Consider the following 13,382-nt stretch of genomic DNA (forward strand, 5'->3'; position numbering starts at 1 on the left):
GGTGGGTTCACCTTATCTTCCATCAGCCCTTTCTGCTCAGAGCTGGGAAGTAGTTGTGCCAACTGAGAATCAAATTCATCTTTTCCCCAGAAACCCACAACCAAGGTGCTATCAGAGAAAGTCATTTTGCTGTTGCAAAAAGCAGTCATTTGAGTCTAAGCTCAACAGGGTCATTTGGGTTTAGACATTTGGACTTCTGTGAACAACGGACAGCCCTTCACAAACCGTCACGTGAAACAGACAAGGATCTACTTAGAATTTCCACAGGAATCAAACCTCAACCTACAACTCTCAGAAGGAAATCAGGATCTCATAGTACATACATTTTTAAGGGATGTTTTAAAAAAAAGGGACCCAAATAGTTATGTACAAACATGGAAAAGGATTCTAAAGATGCAGTCAGGGATGGTGCATCCTTCACAGGGAGTTTTCTGTAGTTTGCAGAAACTGAAGGTTCAAAACAATAATAAAGATGTTTGGTTTTCAATGGCCCAGGAATTTTCTTCAAAGAAAGGTAATTAGAGCTATATTGCCAATATTTCCCCCCTTCTTTTGCAAAACAAGAGATACAAATACATTTCAAATGTGATTCCTCACATTTTTTAAGTCCAAATAGTCAAAGTTAGAACTTTTAATCTTATAAGCCCCCAAATATTAAACATCAACAGTAAATCATATGAATGAGAAAAAGAATGACAAATACAAAATATGAGTACTTCCTTTCCAGCCACAAATGATAAGAGAGCTGTGCATGTATGAGAAATAGAAATAATAAAAGAATAATTAGCAAAAGTTCAAAACCTCTAGAAAAGCTACTTTATAGGATTAGAAATCGTTATTTACCTCAGAAAATGCAAGTTTAAAAGTCACATTTTCAGGTACCTCTCCTCCCAAAAACTTATGTACAGGCTAGAATCTAGAAATTAAGGTTAAAGGGATAAATACTGATAATTTCCCCTAAATTTTTAGAATAGTTTCAGAGTGATATGATACAAGGATTTAGAAGAAAACAGAGTATCATATTCTGGTTTGTTTGTGATTTCTTCCCTTTAGGATCCTTCTCTTTCTCTCGAGGAATAAGCTCTGATTGACCTCTTTTGATTAAAAGATGTTTTAGATGGAATCAAAGACTGTAAGGGGAAAGTCAGAACTGGTAATATGTATGCACACACATGACACACACAAGTATGTATGTGTCTGTGTGTGTGTACATACATGACACATGCATGCGTCTATATGCATGTTTATGTACACACAATGACACATGTATATACGTGTATGTGTATATACATACACCCTCTCTCATCTGCACCTAAGAGGGATGTACACCCCGTCACGAGGACCCCCAGGTGGCTGCTCCCAGTGGTACCAGATGACTCCAGTGATTTTCCCGGCAGAGGCCTGGCCCGTCATCCCCACGGGTTGTGAGAAGCAAAGCTTCTAATATCACACGAACTAAAATCTGGAAAGGAGTGACCATGAGAGACAGGGAAGAAGCAAAGCTGCAAAGTGGATTTGAAAAGACTTCTCAGAACTGCTTAGATTCTGTGTTGTTTATTACTGTCCAAATACATGAAGTTCTGATGAAATAAAATCATATGGTACAGATAAAAACAGGCCATGAGAGCCCAGAGTTGTTTTAGGGCCAAATGGCAGACCACTCAACAGTTCACATTTTAGGAATTCAAAATGCTTAGAAATTGATAAGGTGATTTCTGAAAGAGAGAGAGAAGGAAAAAAGACGAAAAGGAGGGAGGGAGGGAGGAGACAGAAACCATTGAGGAAATGTTAGTTCACGAGAAAGCCTGACTTAGAAAGAAGTGACAAACGCATTAAAAAAATGCATAAACTTTGTGCAGATTAATGCAATAGTAAACGGCAGAATACATAGGCCTCATAATACTTCTGTAACGGCGTACATATAATGTCTCTAGCACTTTTGGAAAATATGCAGACGCTAATTAAAGATCATTCTAGATAAAAATACACATTTCTTTAAAGGGACGGTGGGGGTGAGGGGAGGGGGGATCTGGTCTCAGGGCACATCCCTGCAGACGAACAAAGATGAAACTATGGGGTTTTTTTGGTAATTCTAGTGAATATGGCAGCAAAAATTTGTTGTAAGGATGTTGGCTGGTTTTAAGAGGGTTATTTTCAAATATAACCTTATAGCTGCATTTGTTAAAAAAAAAAAAAAAACTTTGTGAAAAGTTAATTTTATTAACCCTGAAAAATGTCTCTATTGACATCTCTTTCTAAGATAAACTAAGAGTAGCAAGAGCTGTGAATGGGTGAGGGGTTTATGCTTTAAAGCAAATGTGAACCCTCTCTGGGTTCCTCTCACACAAAGGGATACAGACTCTTAAATACAATAAACTTCCTTAAAAATCTGCCACCTAACAATTGTTTACATCATAGAAAAATAGCATTTTTTGGTAAAAAGAAATATAGTTACTTTGTTAAAATGGTCTATTTTACCAGCAATTATTTCTCATATAAAGAATTTCTAGACATCCATACAGGAAATAAAAATAGATAATACTGAGTGCAAAGCAGACGATGGCATGTTTGCAAAAGATCAGAGCGTCTCATTGCCGATAAATAATACTCTTATCCATCATGGTACAAGGTTTCATCTTTTGGAAACTTGCAAGCTACCGCTTTCATCTGCTGATGGCAAGTTACTTAATAGGTAAAGTGACTTCAGCAGCAGAAGGCCAAATTGATGAGAAATGGATCATACATACGTGTTCACATTTCCCGGAAACTCAAAGTGCTAAAACACTAGCAATGGCCTATGTTCCCCAAACTCCCGAAAGTGAGCGTGGACAGCAGGCCACAGGGATGCGACGGGGGATTTATGACATTCTTGGTCCTTTCAAAATCACTCATTAAACCACCTACATTTGAGTTTTCACATATAGCCAGATTAACACCAAATGCTCCATCAGCTGGGCTAAATCCATCATTAAGGAGGGTCCTTGTGACTCTTTTCTAAACATAGGTATTAACCCTTCGTGCTATAAAAACAGATGCTTTCAACAGACTACTGCTTTATTTCCACAGAGTGACTCTGTGGAGTCGACGTGTGTCCTGGCCACGGGGAAGGATGGCCCAGTGAGGTTCCTCCCAGGTGGCGGGGCTGAGGCCAGCTTGGGGGGTCACCCGTCAGCAAAAGACGCGGCCCCACACTCCAGTGGCGTGCCATCACACCCTCTCCACCCTGCTTGGGTCATAGGAATCTGCAAAAAAAAGGAAACAAAAGAAAATGAGTAGTATATTCCACTGGTCTGCTTTCTATTTAATCCTCAGGCCAGAAATAAATGTGTAGGGATCAAGGCCCACCGACCGTATTTTTTATCTAGGAGTAAACGGCTACCATCTAAAGGCTGTTTTGAAGGAACGGGTATGACCCATGCCTAATCACAGATGGGAAATGGGGGCAGCTTAGTATTTTGACCGTCCCTTCCTGTTGTTCACAGGGAACATAATTCACTTTAACTGCAACTCTTGTAAAGCAGTAGCGACGCTCTCAGCTGACGCTAAGCAGGATATTGTGTGCATGTACGTTAACGGCAACTCTAAGGAAAGCTTGCCATGGGACCAGTGATGTCCCAGGGTGGGGCTGAAACCCTGAGAACTGGGCCTGGTGATGGCAGGCCTCCTATCTCTGACCCCACAGCCAGCATGCAGGCCCCAGGCTGCAGGCTCACCCGCCAGCCTTCCACACACAGCAGTGTGTGTGAGTCTGAGTTGCCATGCTGATCCACTCTACAGCTACACACACGGGGCCCAAGTGGCCCCGGTTTCCAAAAAGGGACACCATACAATAGAACAACGGTACTAGATCATCACTTGGGCTGTGGCTGGGCCCTCGGGCATTACAGATCTCTGGGGTCCAGGCAAATCTGAGGCTCACACGTGTACCTCCTATGGTCAGAATCTCCTCCCATGGCAGTTCAAAGGGCTCCTAAGTTCTTAAGAGCAAATACGTAAGAAGTCTGGAAGGACGGTACAATTTAACAGGTATTAAAACTATCACAGAGCCATCTCTTCCTCAACCCATCTGGACGACAGTGCATTCTGAAGGCCATGCAGAGTCCCACTTCTCTGGCAGCAAGATATCTTGCTGTGTCCTCTGCACATCTTGACAATGGAGGAGGAAATGGCAACCCACTCCAGTATTCTTGCCTGGAGTACCCCCTGGACAGAGGAGCCTGGAGGGTTACCATCCATGGGCTCACAAAGAGTCAGACACGACTGAGGGACTTTGGGCTTCCCTGGTAGCTCAGCTGGTAAAGAATCCACCTGCAATGCAGGAGAACCCGGTTCGATTCCTGGGTCAGGAAGATCCCCTGGAGAAGGGATAGGTTACCCACTCCAATATTCTTGAGCTTCCTTGGTGGCTCAGATGGTAAAGAATCTGCCTGCAATGCAGGAGACCTAGCTTAGATTCCTGGGTTGGGACAATCCCCTGGAGGAGGGCATGACAACCCACTCCAGTATTCTGGCCTGGAGAATCCCCTGGACAGAGGAGCCTGGCGGGTTATAGTCCATGGGGTCGCAAAGACACGACTGAACGACTAACACACCACACACCTTCTTGACTCCTTGGGATGTACTTATGATGAGACACCACAACTGCGACAACTAAGACAGCGTTTGTCGCACTTGGGACAGGCTCCACTTTTTGGAAGGGGTCTGCTGCTCCTCAAACAGCACCAAGTGCCCGTCTCGTTGAAAGCAGGCAGAGATCCCATGAACAAGCTGCCTTCTGCGGGTCTACACTTAACACCCACCGTGACAACATGGGTCTTAGTAGCTGAGCCCCTCTCTGAGCTCAGCTGGCCTCATTCAGTGCCGATTCTGGGGGACCCCCATGAGCGAAGATGAGATGGAGGTGGGTGGTCATGAACGGATGAAAGGGCGCGCTGGCAGCAAGGAGAGGCCTCAAGGGGCTGAGCCTCCAGGGACATAGAGCCCGGCCCTCAGCAGCCCACCTGAGGGCAGGTATGTGGAGACTGCCCTATAGGACATGCCTGCAGCCCGACCCCAACTGCTGAAGCTGAGGACCCAGTGACAGAACCACAGAGAGAAATCAGTATGACCAAGGACTCCTTCTTTAGACCATGGAGGGTCGGGTTCAATAAAAATACAATGTGAGCCGCAGCATGGTAAAGTTTTTAGTAGCCATGTTAGGGCAAACAAAAGGAAGCAGGTGAAAATAGTTTCAATGGTGCATATCATGTCACCAAATATATCCAAAATGTTATCATTTCAACAGGTAACCAAAAAAAATTATTGGGACATCTTAGATTTTTTTTTTTTTGGTGATGTCTTTGAACTCTGGCATGCGTATCACACATTTACAGGCCATCTCAATTGGGACGAGCCATGTTTCAAGTGCTCAGGAGCCACATGTGACCAGGGGCCACCACACTGGCCGGCAGAGGTGCCAGAGTACAGGGAAGTCATGCCCCTCCTGGTTCCTGTGGGCACTGTGTCGGGGGAAGACAGATCACTAAGGCCCACCCTGGTGGGTATTTTGCATATGAACACCCTCGAAGGCTACCACCTGTGAGGATGTGCTGACGCCCAGCCTTCTAATGGCATCATGAGGCTCCCCTCAAGCTTGCCCTGGTTATCCCCACCCCAGGCCCGAAGAGGACAAGCTGTCCCCACTCTCCTCCTGAATGTGTACCAGGAGAGCGGCCAGCGGAGGTGGACGGGACCAGACCAGCAGGCTCAGACACTGATGCGCCGGGTTAGGCTTCTGACATAATCCATCCAGCGGAGATGGGAATGCTGTGACCTGAATTAGTTTTGAGCTGCTGATTTCTTAGCCAGAGCTCCCCCGACCGAAAACCACTAAAACAATGTTAGCTGAAATGACTGTCTTTAAGCTGAAGGCAAGTCTTTATGATATGATGGGTACATAACACAGATAATAAAGTTCTAGAAGGATGTGTGTGTGTGGGGGGCGATTTACAGATATATGAGGTACGATATTGTTTGAAAATTCCAGAACAAAATTTGAATTTAAGTGGGCTGTGAGTCTGGGGCAGTGAAGCGGGTCCCACACCCTGAGGTGACAGAGGCAGGGGTTGGGCGAGGATGGAGATGATGACTTTTGTGTTTAAATTGATAAAAATACATCAAAAGGAGAGTCCAAAAGCTTATGAGCAACAAGGCTTTCCTACCTCGATTAAGGCCTCTTGGAAGGACTGGCTTTGCACAGTGAGACCTGGTGACCAGCATGTGGAAGGCTGAAGGGGGTACATGAGTGGCTGCACACATGAGCAGTCGCCCTTATAGGTCTTGCTATGTGGCCACTTCAGGAAGCTGTCCCCACAAGGAGCTCTCTGCCTTGAGATTTTTGGTCATCTTATTGTGTATTAAACAGCAAATGCACCAAACAGAATGGCAAAAAAGTAATTAAAAATTTCTAATGGTTGGAAACTACAGCTACAGGATAGATAATATTAAGTCACAGGTGAGGGTGTCTGAATGGCTGGTTAAAATGGAAACTGACGTTATCTGGGGGATTTCAGACACCCATCTGACCCCATTCACATGCCAGATGCTCAGGCTGAGAATTGAGGGAGAGCTGAATGAAACTAGAAATTTTATAACACATTCCCCAAAATACGTGGCCATGGATGGAGGCATAGAAATCTCTACAAAATGATGTTTTTCTTATAACAGGATGCATCTTCCTTTAAAATTCTTCTAATTCTCAGGAGGACTAACACTCTCAGCCTGATTTACTTTACAGATAAGAAACTCACTTTAAAAGCTTGCGGCACAGGGGACATATGTACATCTATGGCTGATTCACGTTGATAGTCTGACAGAAAACAACACAATTCTGTAAAGTAATTATCCTTCAATTAAAAGAAAAAGCCTATGATGGCTTTCGAATAGCCAGGGGGTCTATTTTTGGTGGGGGTCGGGGGAGGTCTCCTGCTGCAGCCTCACAGCGGCTCACAGGTGGGCCATGGAGCTCTTTCCACGAACGGCCGAGGCTCCACACCCCTGCTGTTCTCTCCCACAGCAAAGACCGACGTGGTCACTCAGATGACCCAGGAGGGCCCTGACAGACGGCTTCCGTCGATCCTGGATTCTATGAGAGGGTGGGAGCATTAAGGATTCCTCTGCATTTGGGAGAAAACTTAAAAAATGTGAAGATTTTTTTTTTTAATTGAACAAAAATTTCGGGATTCTTCCAGCTGAAACAAGTGATCTTTTCCATCTCCTTATAAACCTGATTTCAAAACAGAAAGCAGAGCGGCAGGGGTGGGGAGGACCAACCCGGTCAGGGCAGCTAGGCAGATAGAAGGGCTTGGCTGCCAGGACGGGCTGGGGTAGGGGCAGCGCCAGACCACTGAGGACACGGCACCCTTGCCCCTCCCGGAAAAAGGCCCCTTCCAGTCGGTAGTTCAAGATGGACGCCTCCCCTCCTTGAACCACGTATAGGGAATATAACTGGTAATATCGTTGATAACCCCCAGGCCTGGACCAGAAATTCCCAGGGCTCTCTCGCCTGCTCTTGTCAGAGATGGGAGAGAGAACTGGTGTTTGGGGGCACAATGTCCCCGCTGTGAGAACCTGCCCCGTGGTCTATACAACGAAGAAGACTGGAGAGACCTGGGAAGATGAGAACACGTGGGGCTTCAGGTCTGCAGGAGGCTGTTGCCAGAACCGGCTCCCCTGGGCCAAGTGATCAGAGCTGAGGGGCTGGAAGAAACAGGGTGGGCCCGTGGGCTTCGAGGGGCGTGTGGGCTGGTGCTGAGAAAGTGCCAACTGCTAATTCTGTCTAAACCTCTCAAGTCTTTCATGAATGGTGTGGTGGCGAAAAGAGATAACAATGGAGGACAAAGGATTCGCTAAGAATCCCAGGGCAGGAAGTTTATTGAATCACTCGGGTATGTCTTTTCTCATTAGGCTAACCAAGCAATGCAGGTTATCCGCTTCCTGCTTCATTCGCTTCAGTCGTGTCCGACTCTTTGCAACCCCATGGACTGTAACCTCCAGGCTCCTCTGTCCATGGGATTCTCCAGGCAAGAATACTGGTGTGGGTTATCATGTCCTCCTCCAGAGGATCTTCCTGACTCAGGATCAAACTCACACCTCTCGTGTCTCCTGCATTTGCAGGCGGGTTCTTTACCACTAGAGCCACCTGGGAAGTCCGAGGGTTATCTGGGGGAATGTCTATTATCTGGGGAGAGAACAGAATACAAACGCCCTAATCTCCTAGGAGACCGATCAAGGTGCCTACACCCTGGCTGGCATAGCTTACTGATGTACCTCTTCAGAGTTAGGGGTCCCATGGGTGTTTATATAGGTAATTTTATTTAGTCACTTACATAGACAATATCTATGAAGACTGGATCATTTAAAATGCCAGGTCTTACTATTAAGAGAAGCTTCCGGATAATTCTTGGGTAGAATAAAGACTCTTTGAGCACCATAATTCACAGAGTCGATCTCATCTTTTCTGAATCTTCAGGTTTCATCATCTACCCACTAGGCATTTAGATGTTCTCAGGACGTCAAATGCAACCTGAACGCCCGCCCCTCTGCCTGACTCCTCACCTGGGCACCAGAAGTCCCGGCCGCCGTTCTCCCTTCGTGCTGCTGGATGCCCATCTGCTTCCAGCGACAGAGCACCTTGAGGGTCGGAGAGCTTGTGCCCGGCACTGGGAGCCACCAGGCCTCCCAGCCACGCCCCGGGGCCCCTCTCGGCCTTGGGCTCCTCCGCGGAGTCCGCAGCCCGGGAAGTCAGGAGCCTCATCCGAGACACAGAGCTCACCTCCTTCATCCTCGTCAGGCGGTCTGGGTCCGCCTTCCTGGGCGGGGAGACCAGCTTCTCCTGTAAACTTTCGATCACTCTGGAAGTGTTTCGGAGCTTCTTTTCTGAGAATGCCAAGTTTGGGGTCCTTTCTATAAAGTGGAACAAGGTGGACCTGAAGGGTGGCTTTGTCTCCACGTCCTTGGGAAGGAAAGGCTGGGACTCCAGGGGGCTGGGCGGAGTTTCGGGGGCCTTGGTGGGGACGGCCCCGTCCACATCCGCGGGCTCAGAGGCCCGGGGAACCTGCCGGGTGCTGTCCCTCTCACCTACGAACAGAGGGCTCTTGGTCCAGCCGCACTTCCTCCTGCCATAGAAGGCATCGGCGGGTGCGGTGGACTCATTGGGCTGGGCCAAGCTGGCCGCTGCCTCCTGTCTGGGGGACTCGGGTCTGAGGGCACTTCCATCCGGCTCGGGGTGCCGTCTCTGCCCTGCCCTCTGGGCGCCTGGCAGCAGGGATTCCACAGCCACCTCGATGCCGAGGATCCTGGCGGCCCTGGCTTCGAGGGACTCATTTGGGGGTATTTCTATTGCATTGGCATCACCCGGAGACCCCGCTAGCTGGCTGGTACTGTGCTCCTGCACCAGCGTCAGGCCCACAGACCTTAAGTCTGGTGCAGACAGGCCTCGGGATTTGCCGGCAAGAGAGAGGGGCGCCCTTGTGCTCCCCTGCTCCCCACCGCCCGCCCTCGGAGGGCCGGCTGCACTCAGCTCCACAGCTCCGCGACTGCCCGGGAGCTCCTGGCTGGGCAGGGGCTCCCTCTGTTCTGCTGGATCGGGTGGGGGCTCGGGTTTTGCATCATTCAACCCAGAAGATATTGCTCGTTTCACAGGCCTTGGGCTGACTGCCAGCTGGGCCACCCTGTCCTCAACCTCTCGGTCCCCGTCTTCAGCAATCCAGCTCCCGGGGGGCGACAACCACACGGAACCTCTGCCTTCTGCCTGCCAGGGCCTGGGGGACCGAGGCCTCCCCTCCTCGCTCCAGCTCTCGGACTTGCTCTTGACTCTGCCCGGCCTGGTCCTGGGGTCCTCGGGCACTATGTCCTTCAGGAGGCCCGGCAGCTGGGGTGCCGGGCGGGCACAGCTCCCCCAGGGCAGCTCTGTGTCACTGTCCTCACTGCCACTACCATCACTGCTGCTGCCACTACTTCCTTCCTCCTCCTGAAGCTCCTTGTTGAAACTCTCTAACTGGCTGATCAAGTCCCAGGGGCGGCGGCTTACTGGCTTCAGGAGGAACTGCCCGAACAGCTGTCTACTATTGCAGGGGCCTGTGGTCTCCCCCTTGATCACCTCGCCCCTGGACACGGGGCTGGCTCGGCGGCCAGGGCCATCAGAGCCCTGCTGACCCAGGCTGGCCCTTGGCACGGGACCCTGGTTCCGGGGCCAGGAAGACCCGGAGAAGGCGCTGTTGCTGGATGGGCTGAGGGACCCTTGACTTTTCGGGGAATGAGCCCCGGGCCTCTGGTTCGGGTCACTGGATGCCAACGCCATGTGCATCTGAACCTCGAAGGGTGCGGGGTCCAAACACCTTGGAGGCAGCACGGGGTCGGGGGAGCCCCCTGGCCTCTCCCCTGGGAGGGGCTGCAGGCTCTGAGGTTCGTGAGCGAAGCTGGTTTGTGTTTGCTGGTCTCGGAAGTGGTGCCCAGGCCATGGGCCAGGCCACGCGAGCGCGCGGTGCTTTGCAGGGCTGGGAAATCTGAGGTCGTCTGCTTGCCGGCCCCGTCCCGGGCCCCCTGGGTCTGGTCTTGGCAGCTCTGTCCTCGTGGCCATGCTGCCCGTGAGCGCCTGGAGCTCCAGGTCGGTGGAGGACAAGCTGAGCACACTCTGCTCCTGTAACGACGCGCTCTGCTTCAGGTCATTGTTGTTCGTGTCCGTACCTGGCAGCTGGGACTCCGATTTCACCGGGATGGAAACCAAACAAAAGATCGTCTCGCTCGTTTTTTTCTTTGAGCTTCTCTTGGGCTGCAGCCCTGCCTCGAACTTTCTGAGCTGGGTCTGCATCTCGCATGAACTCTCGCCCTGCGGGCTCGGGGAGGACACCAGGCTTTCTGGATATTCCTGTGGGCTGCCGCTCACATCAGGCTGCTTTCTCTGTGTGACAATGCAGGGGTCTCTTTGGTCAGGAGAGCTGCCGTTTTCTCCATTCCTGGGGGGCTGGCCCCACAGCCACGAGGGGCTGGGATCAGCAGGGGCAGGACCCCTCTCCTTCCCTGATGGGCCCCACACAGCCCCCTCCTGCTGCAGGCTTCTTGGGTCAGGGGCAGGGACCGCACCATCCAGCTTCACATCTTCCCAGAATCCATGGGGTCGGGGTAGTTTAATGTGTCGTATCCGTGGGTCGTCGAAGGGAATTATCAGGATGGAGCCGTCGTAAGCCGTGGTGTGGTGGGGCTGTGGGGGGACACCAACAGGAGAGCATGGGCTGGCCCCCCACTCACTCCCAGCTCCCCGGGAGCCAGAAAGAGGCTGACCGCCAGCAGCAGGCCTCTCCATTGGATGCTGCGGTACACGGCGGCCTCTGCCCTCATGCCTGGACACCGCCTCCTCGGGGCAGGGGTGTGCGGCGGGCTGCGGTGGTGACTTGTACGAGGGTGGGGGCACGTACACTGGGGGCTCCAGGCCGGGGTCAGGCCCGTAGAGGTCCTGCCTGGCACTGTTCGTCCTGGCTGAGTGGGCAGCACCCGGGTCCAGCTGCCGGCTGTCTGTGTAGCTGCCATTTTCTGCTCCGGCCTTGGAGTGTGGCTGGGAGCCATAAGACGGGGGCTTGAGGGGTCTCCCAAACCTGGGCTGGGGCAAGGGGGCCGAGGTGCCAGCCTTCTTGGGGTTCCTGGTGGATTCCAAATTGGAAGCACAATTTGGAGGCTGAAGTGGCACTTTAGGGACACCTGGTAAATGGCCATCACTCAAAGGGATGGGGACCTCCATGCAACTCAGGCTCTCAGGGGAAAGGACTCGAGGCAGTGATTGGGACTTCCCTTTGCTCTGGGAGGTCAGCCCGTGCTCCCCAAGCATGAACGGGTACAGGTCCTGAAACAACTTCTCGCCAACACCGTCTGACATCTGCCTGCCTAGTCTCGGGGGCTGGTTCCAGCTTCTAACGCTGACGTCCTGCCATCTGGCGGGACCCGCCATTCCCAATTCGTCTTCCCAAACAGCCTTCTTCATCACGTGCTCAGACCTTCCTCCAACTTCCCAGGGACCCTCCCTCGGATGCGTGGGCAGGCTGGGGACGGGGCCTCGGCCCCCTGGGTCCTCCCGGGCCTCCTGCTCTCTTCTCCTCCAGTAGGCGTGGCTGCGGCCGGTCAGGGGCTGCGAGGACCACGCGAGCACCGGCTGATGGTAGAACCTGCGAGACAGAGGGCCACAGGTTACACCTGGAGGAAGCCCACGGGAGCAGCGCGCACCTCTCTGCCTATGGGACAGTGTTCTGAGTCAAACTTAGATCAGAAGCTTTGAAAGACATATTTCCAACCACGGTACTCATTCACTTGAAAGAAACCATGGCCCAGGAATTACAGCTGGAAGGCAGCCACATGTTTTGCCATCACAGACTTAAGAGTGGCAGCGACATGCTGCCCACAAGAGCATTAGGAGTAGACTTGTACCTGAGTGGCACCTGAAATGCCCAAGAGACATGGGTGAGCCCAGAGCAGGGCTTCGCAAGTGTGATCCTGGGCCTCTGGGGTCCACCACCCCCAGCTCAGAACGGAAGACCTTGCTTTCTGGGAGCAAGTCTGGGTACCTGCTTCCAGCAGGTGCAGGAATCTCACCCCTGATGCTGACTCTGAGGCCTGGGGGGACTCTGTAAAGGGCGCTTCTAACAGGTCCCGGGTACTGTGGCTACTGCTGATCCAAGCGACCCCTGAGGACATCACAGCCGGCAGGCATCAAGCACGACTGCACAGCCATCCGGGGACCCCGCCCCTCCCAACGCCTAGGCAGTACCCCGGCTCTGACCTGTCAAGAGTCTCAGGGGCAGGTGGAGAGGCAGGTGGGACCCCAGCTCTTCCCAGCGTGTGACTGGGACGGCCCCTTGGCTCTAGCAGAGCAGAGTTCCCACACCACTGTGATGGTGGGAGCCACCCAGGGGGCTCATTAACTACACACATTACCAAGTCCCTGCCCCCAAAGTTCTGATTCAGTAGGTCTGGGTTAGGGTCTGGGTGTTTCCCTGGTGGCTCAGATGGTAAAGAATCCGCCTGCCACGCGGGAGACCCGGGTTTGATCGCTGGGTCGGGAAGGTCCCCTAGAGGAGGAAATGGCAACCCACTCCAGCATTCTTGCCTGGAGAATTCCAAGGACAGTAGAGCCTGGTGGGCTACAGTTTATGGGGTCGCAAAGAGTTGGACACGACTGAGAGGCTAACACGTCTATTTTAAGCAAGCTGTCAGGGGCATCTTTTCTTCAGGGCGATGGGGGAAACACCGCTCGGACTGACTTTTGAGACTGACAGAGGAAGTGGGGTCTTGCTCGTGGGCAGAGCTCTCTGCCAGGCAAGGAAGGGCAGCACCGGCAACAGCCGAGGATTGCCGAC

At 51.7% G+C, this 13,382-nt stretch overlaps 1 protein-coding gene across 6 annotated transcripts in view; it reads right to left on the minus strand.

The window, feature by feature from the left end:
• Positions 1 to 1,538: 1,538 nt before the first annotated feature.
• The window catches only part of JCAD (junctional cadherin 5 associated), a 78,402-nt gene continuing 66,558 nt past the window's right edge, over positions 1,539 to 13,382 (minus strand). For 3 of the 6 annotated variants that reach the window (XM_025000878.2, XM_025000875.2, XM_025000876.2), the window contains one exon: positions 1,539 to 12,194. In XM_025000878.2, coding sequence (XP_024856646.1) covers positions 8,516 to 12,194 — 3,679 coding nt within the window. In that variant the 3' untranslated portion in view covers positions 1,539 to 8,515. 6 annotated transcript variants of the gene reach the window in all.

This window comes from Bos taurus, chromosome 13 (genome assembly GCF_002263795.3).
Source record: "Bos taurus isolate L1 Dominette 01449 registration number 42190680 breed Hereford chromosome 13, ARS-UCD2.0, whole genome shotgun sequence".
Taxonomy (NCBI): domain Eukaryota; kingdom Metazoa; phylum Chordata; class Mammalia; order Artiodactyla; family Bovidae; genus Bos; species Bos taurus.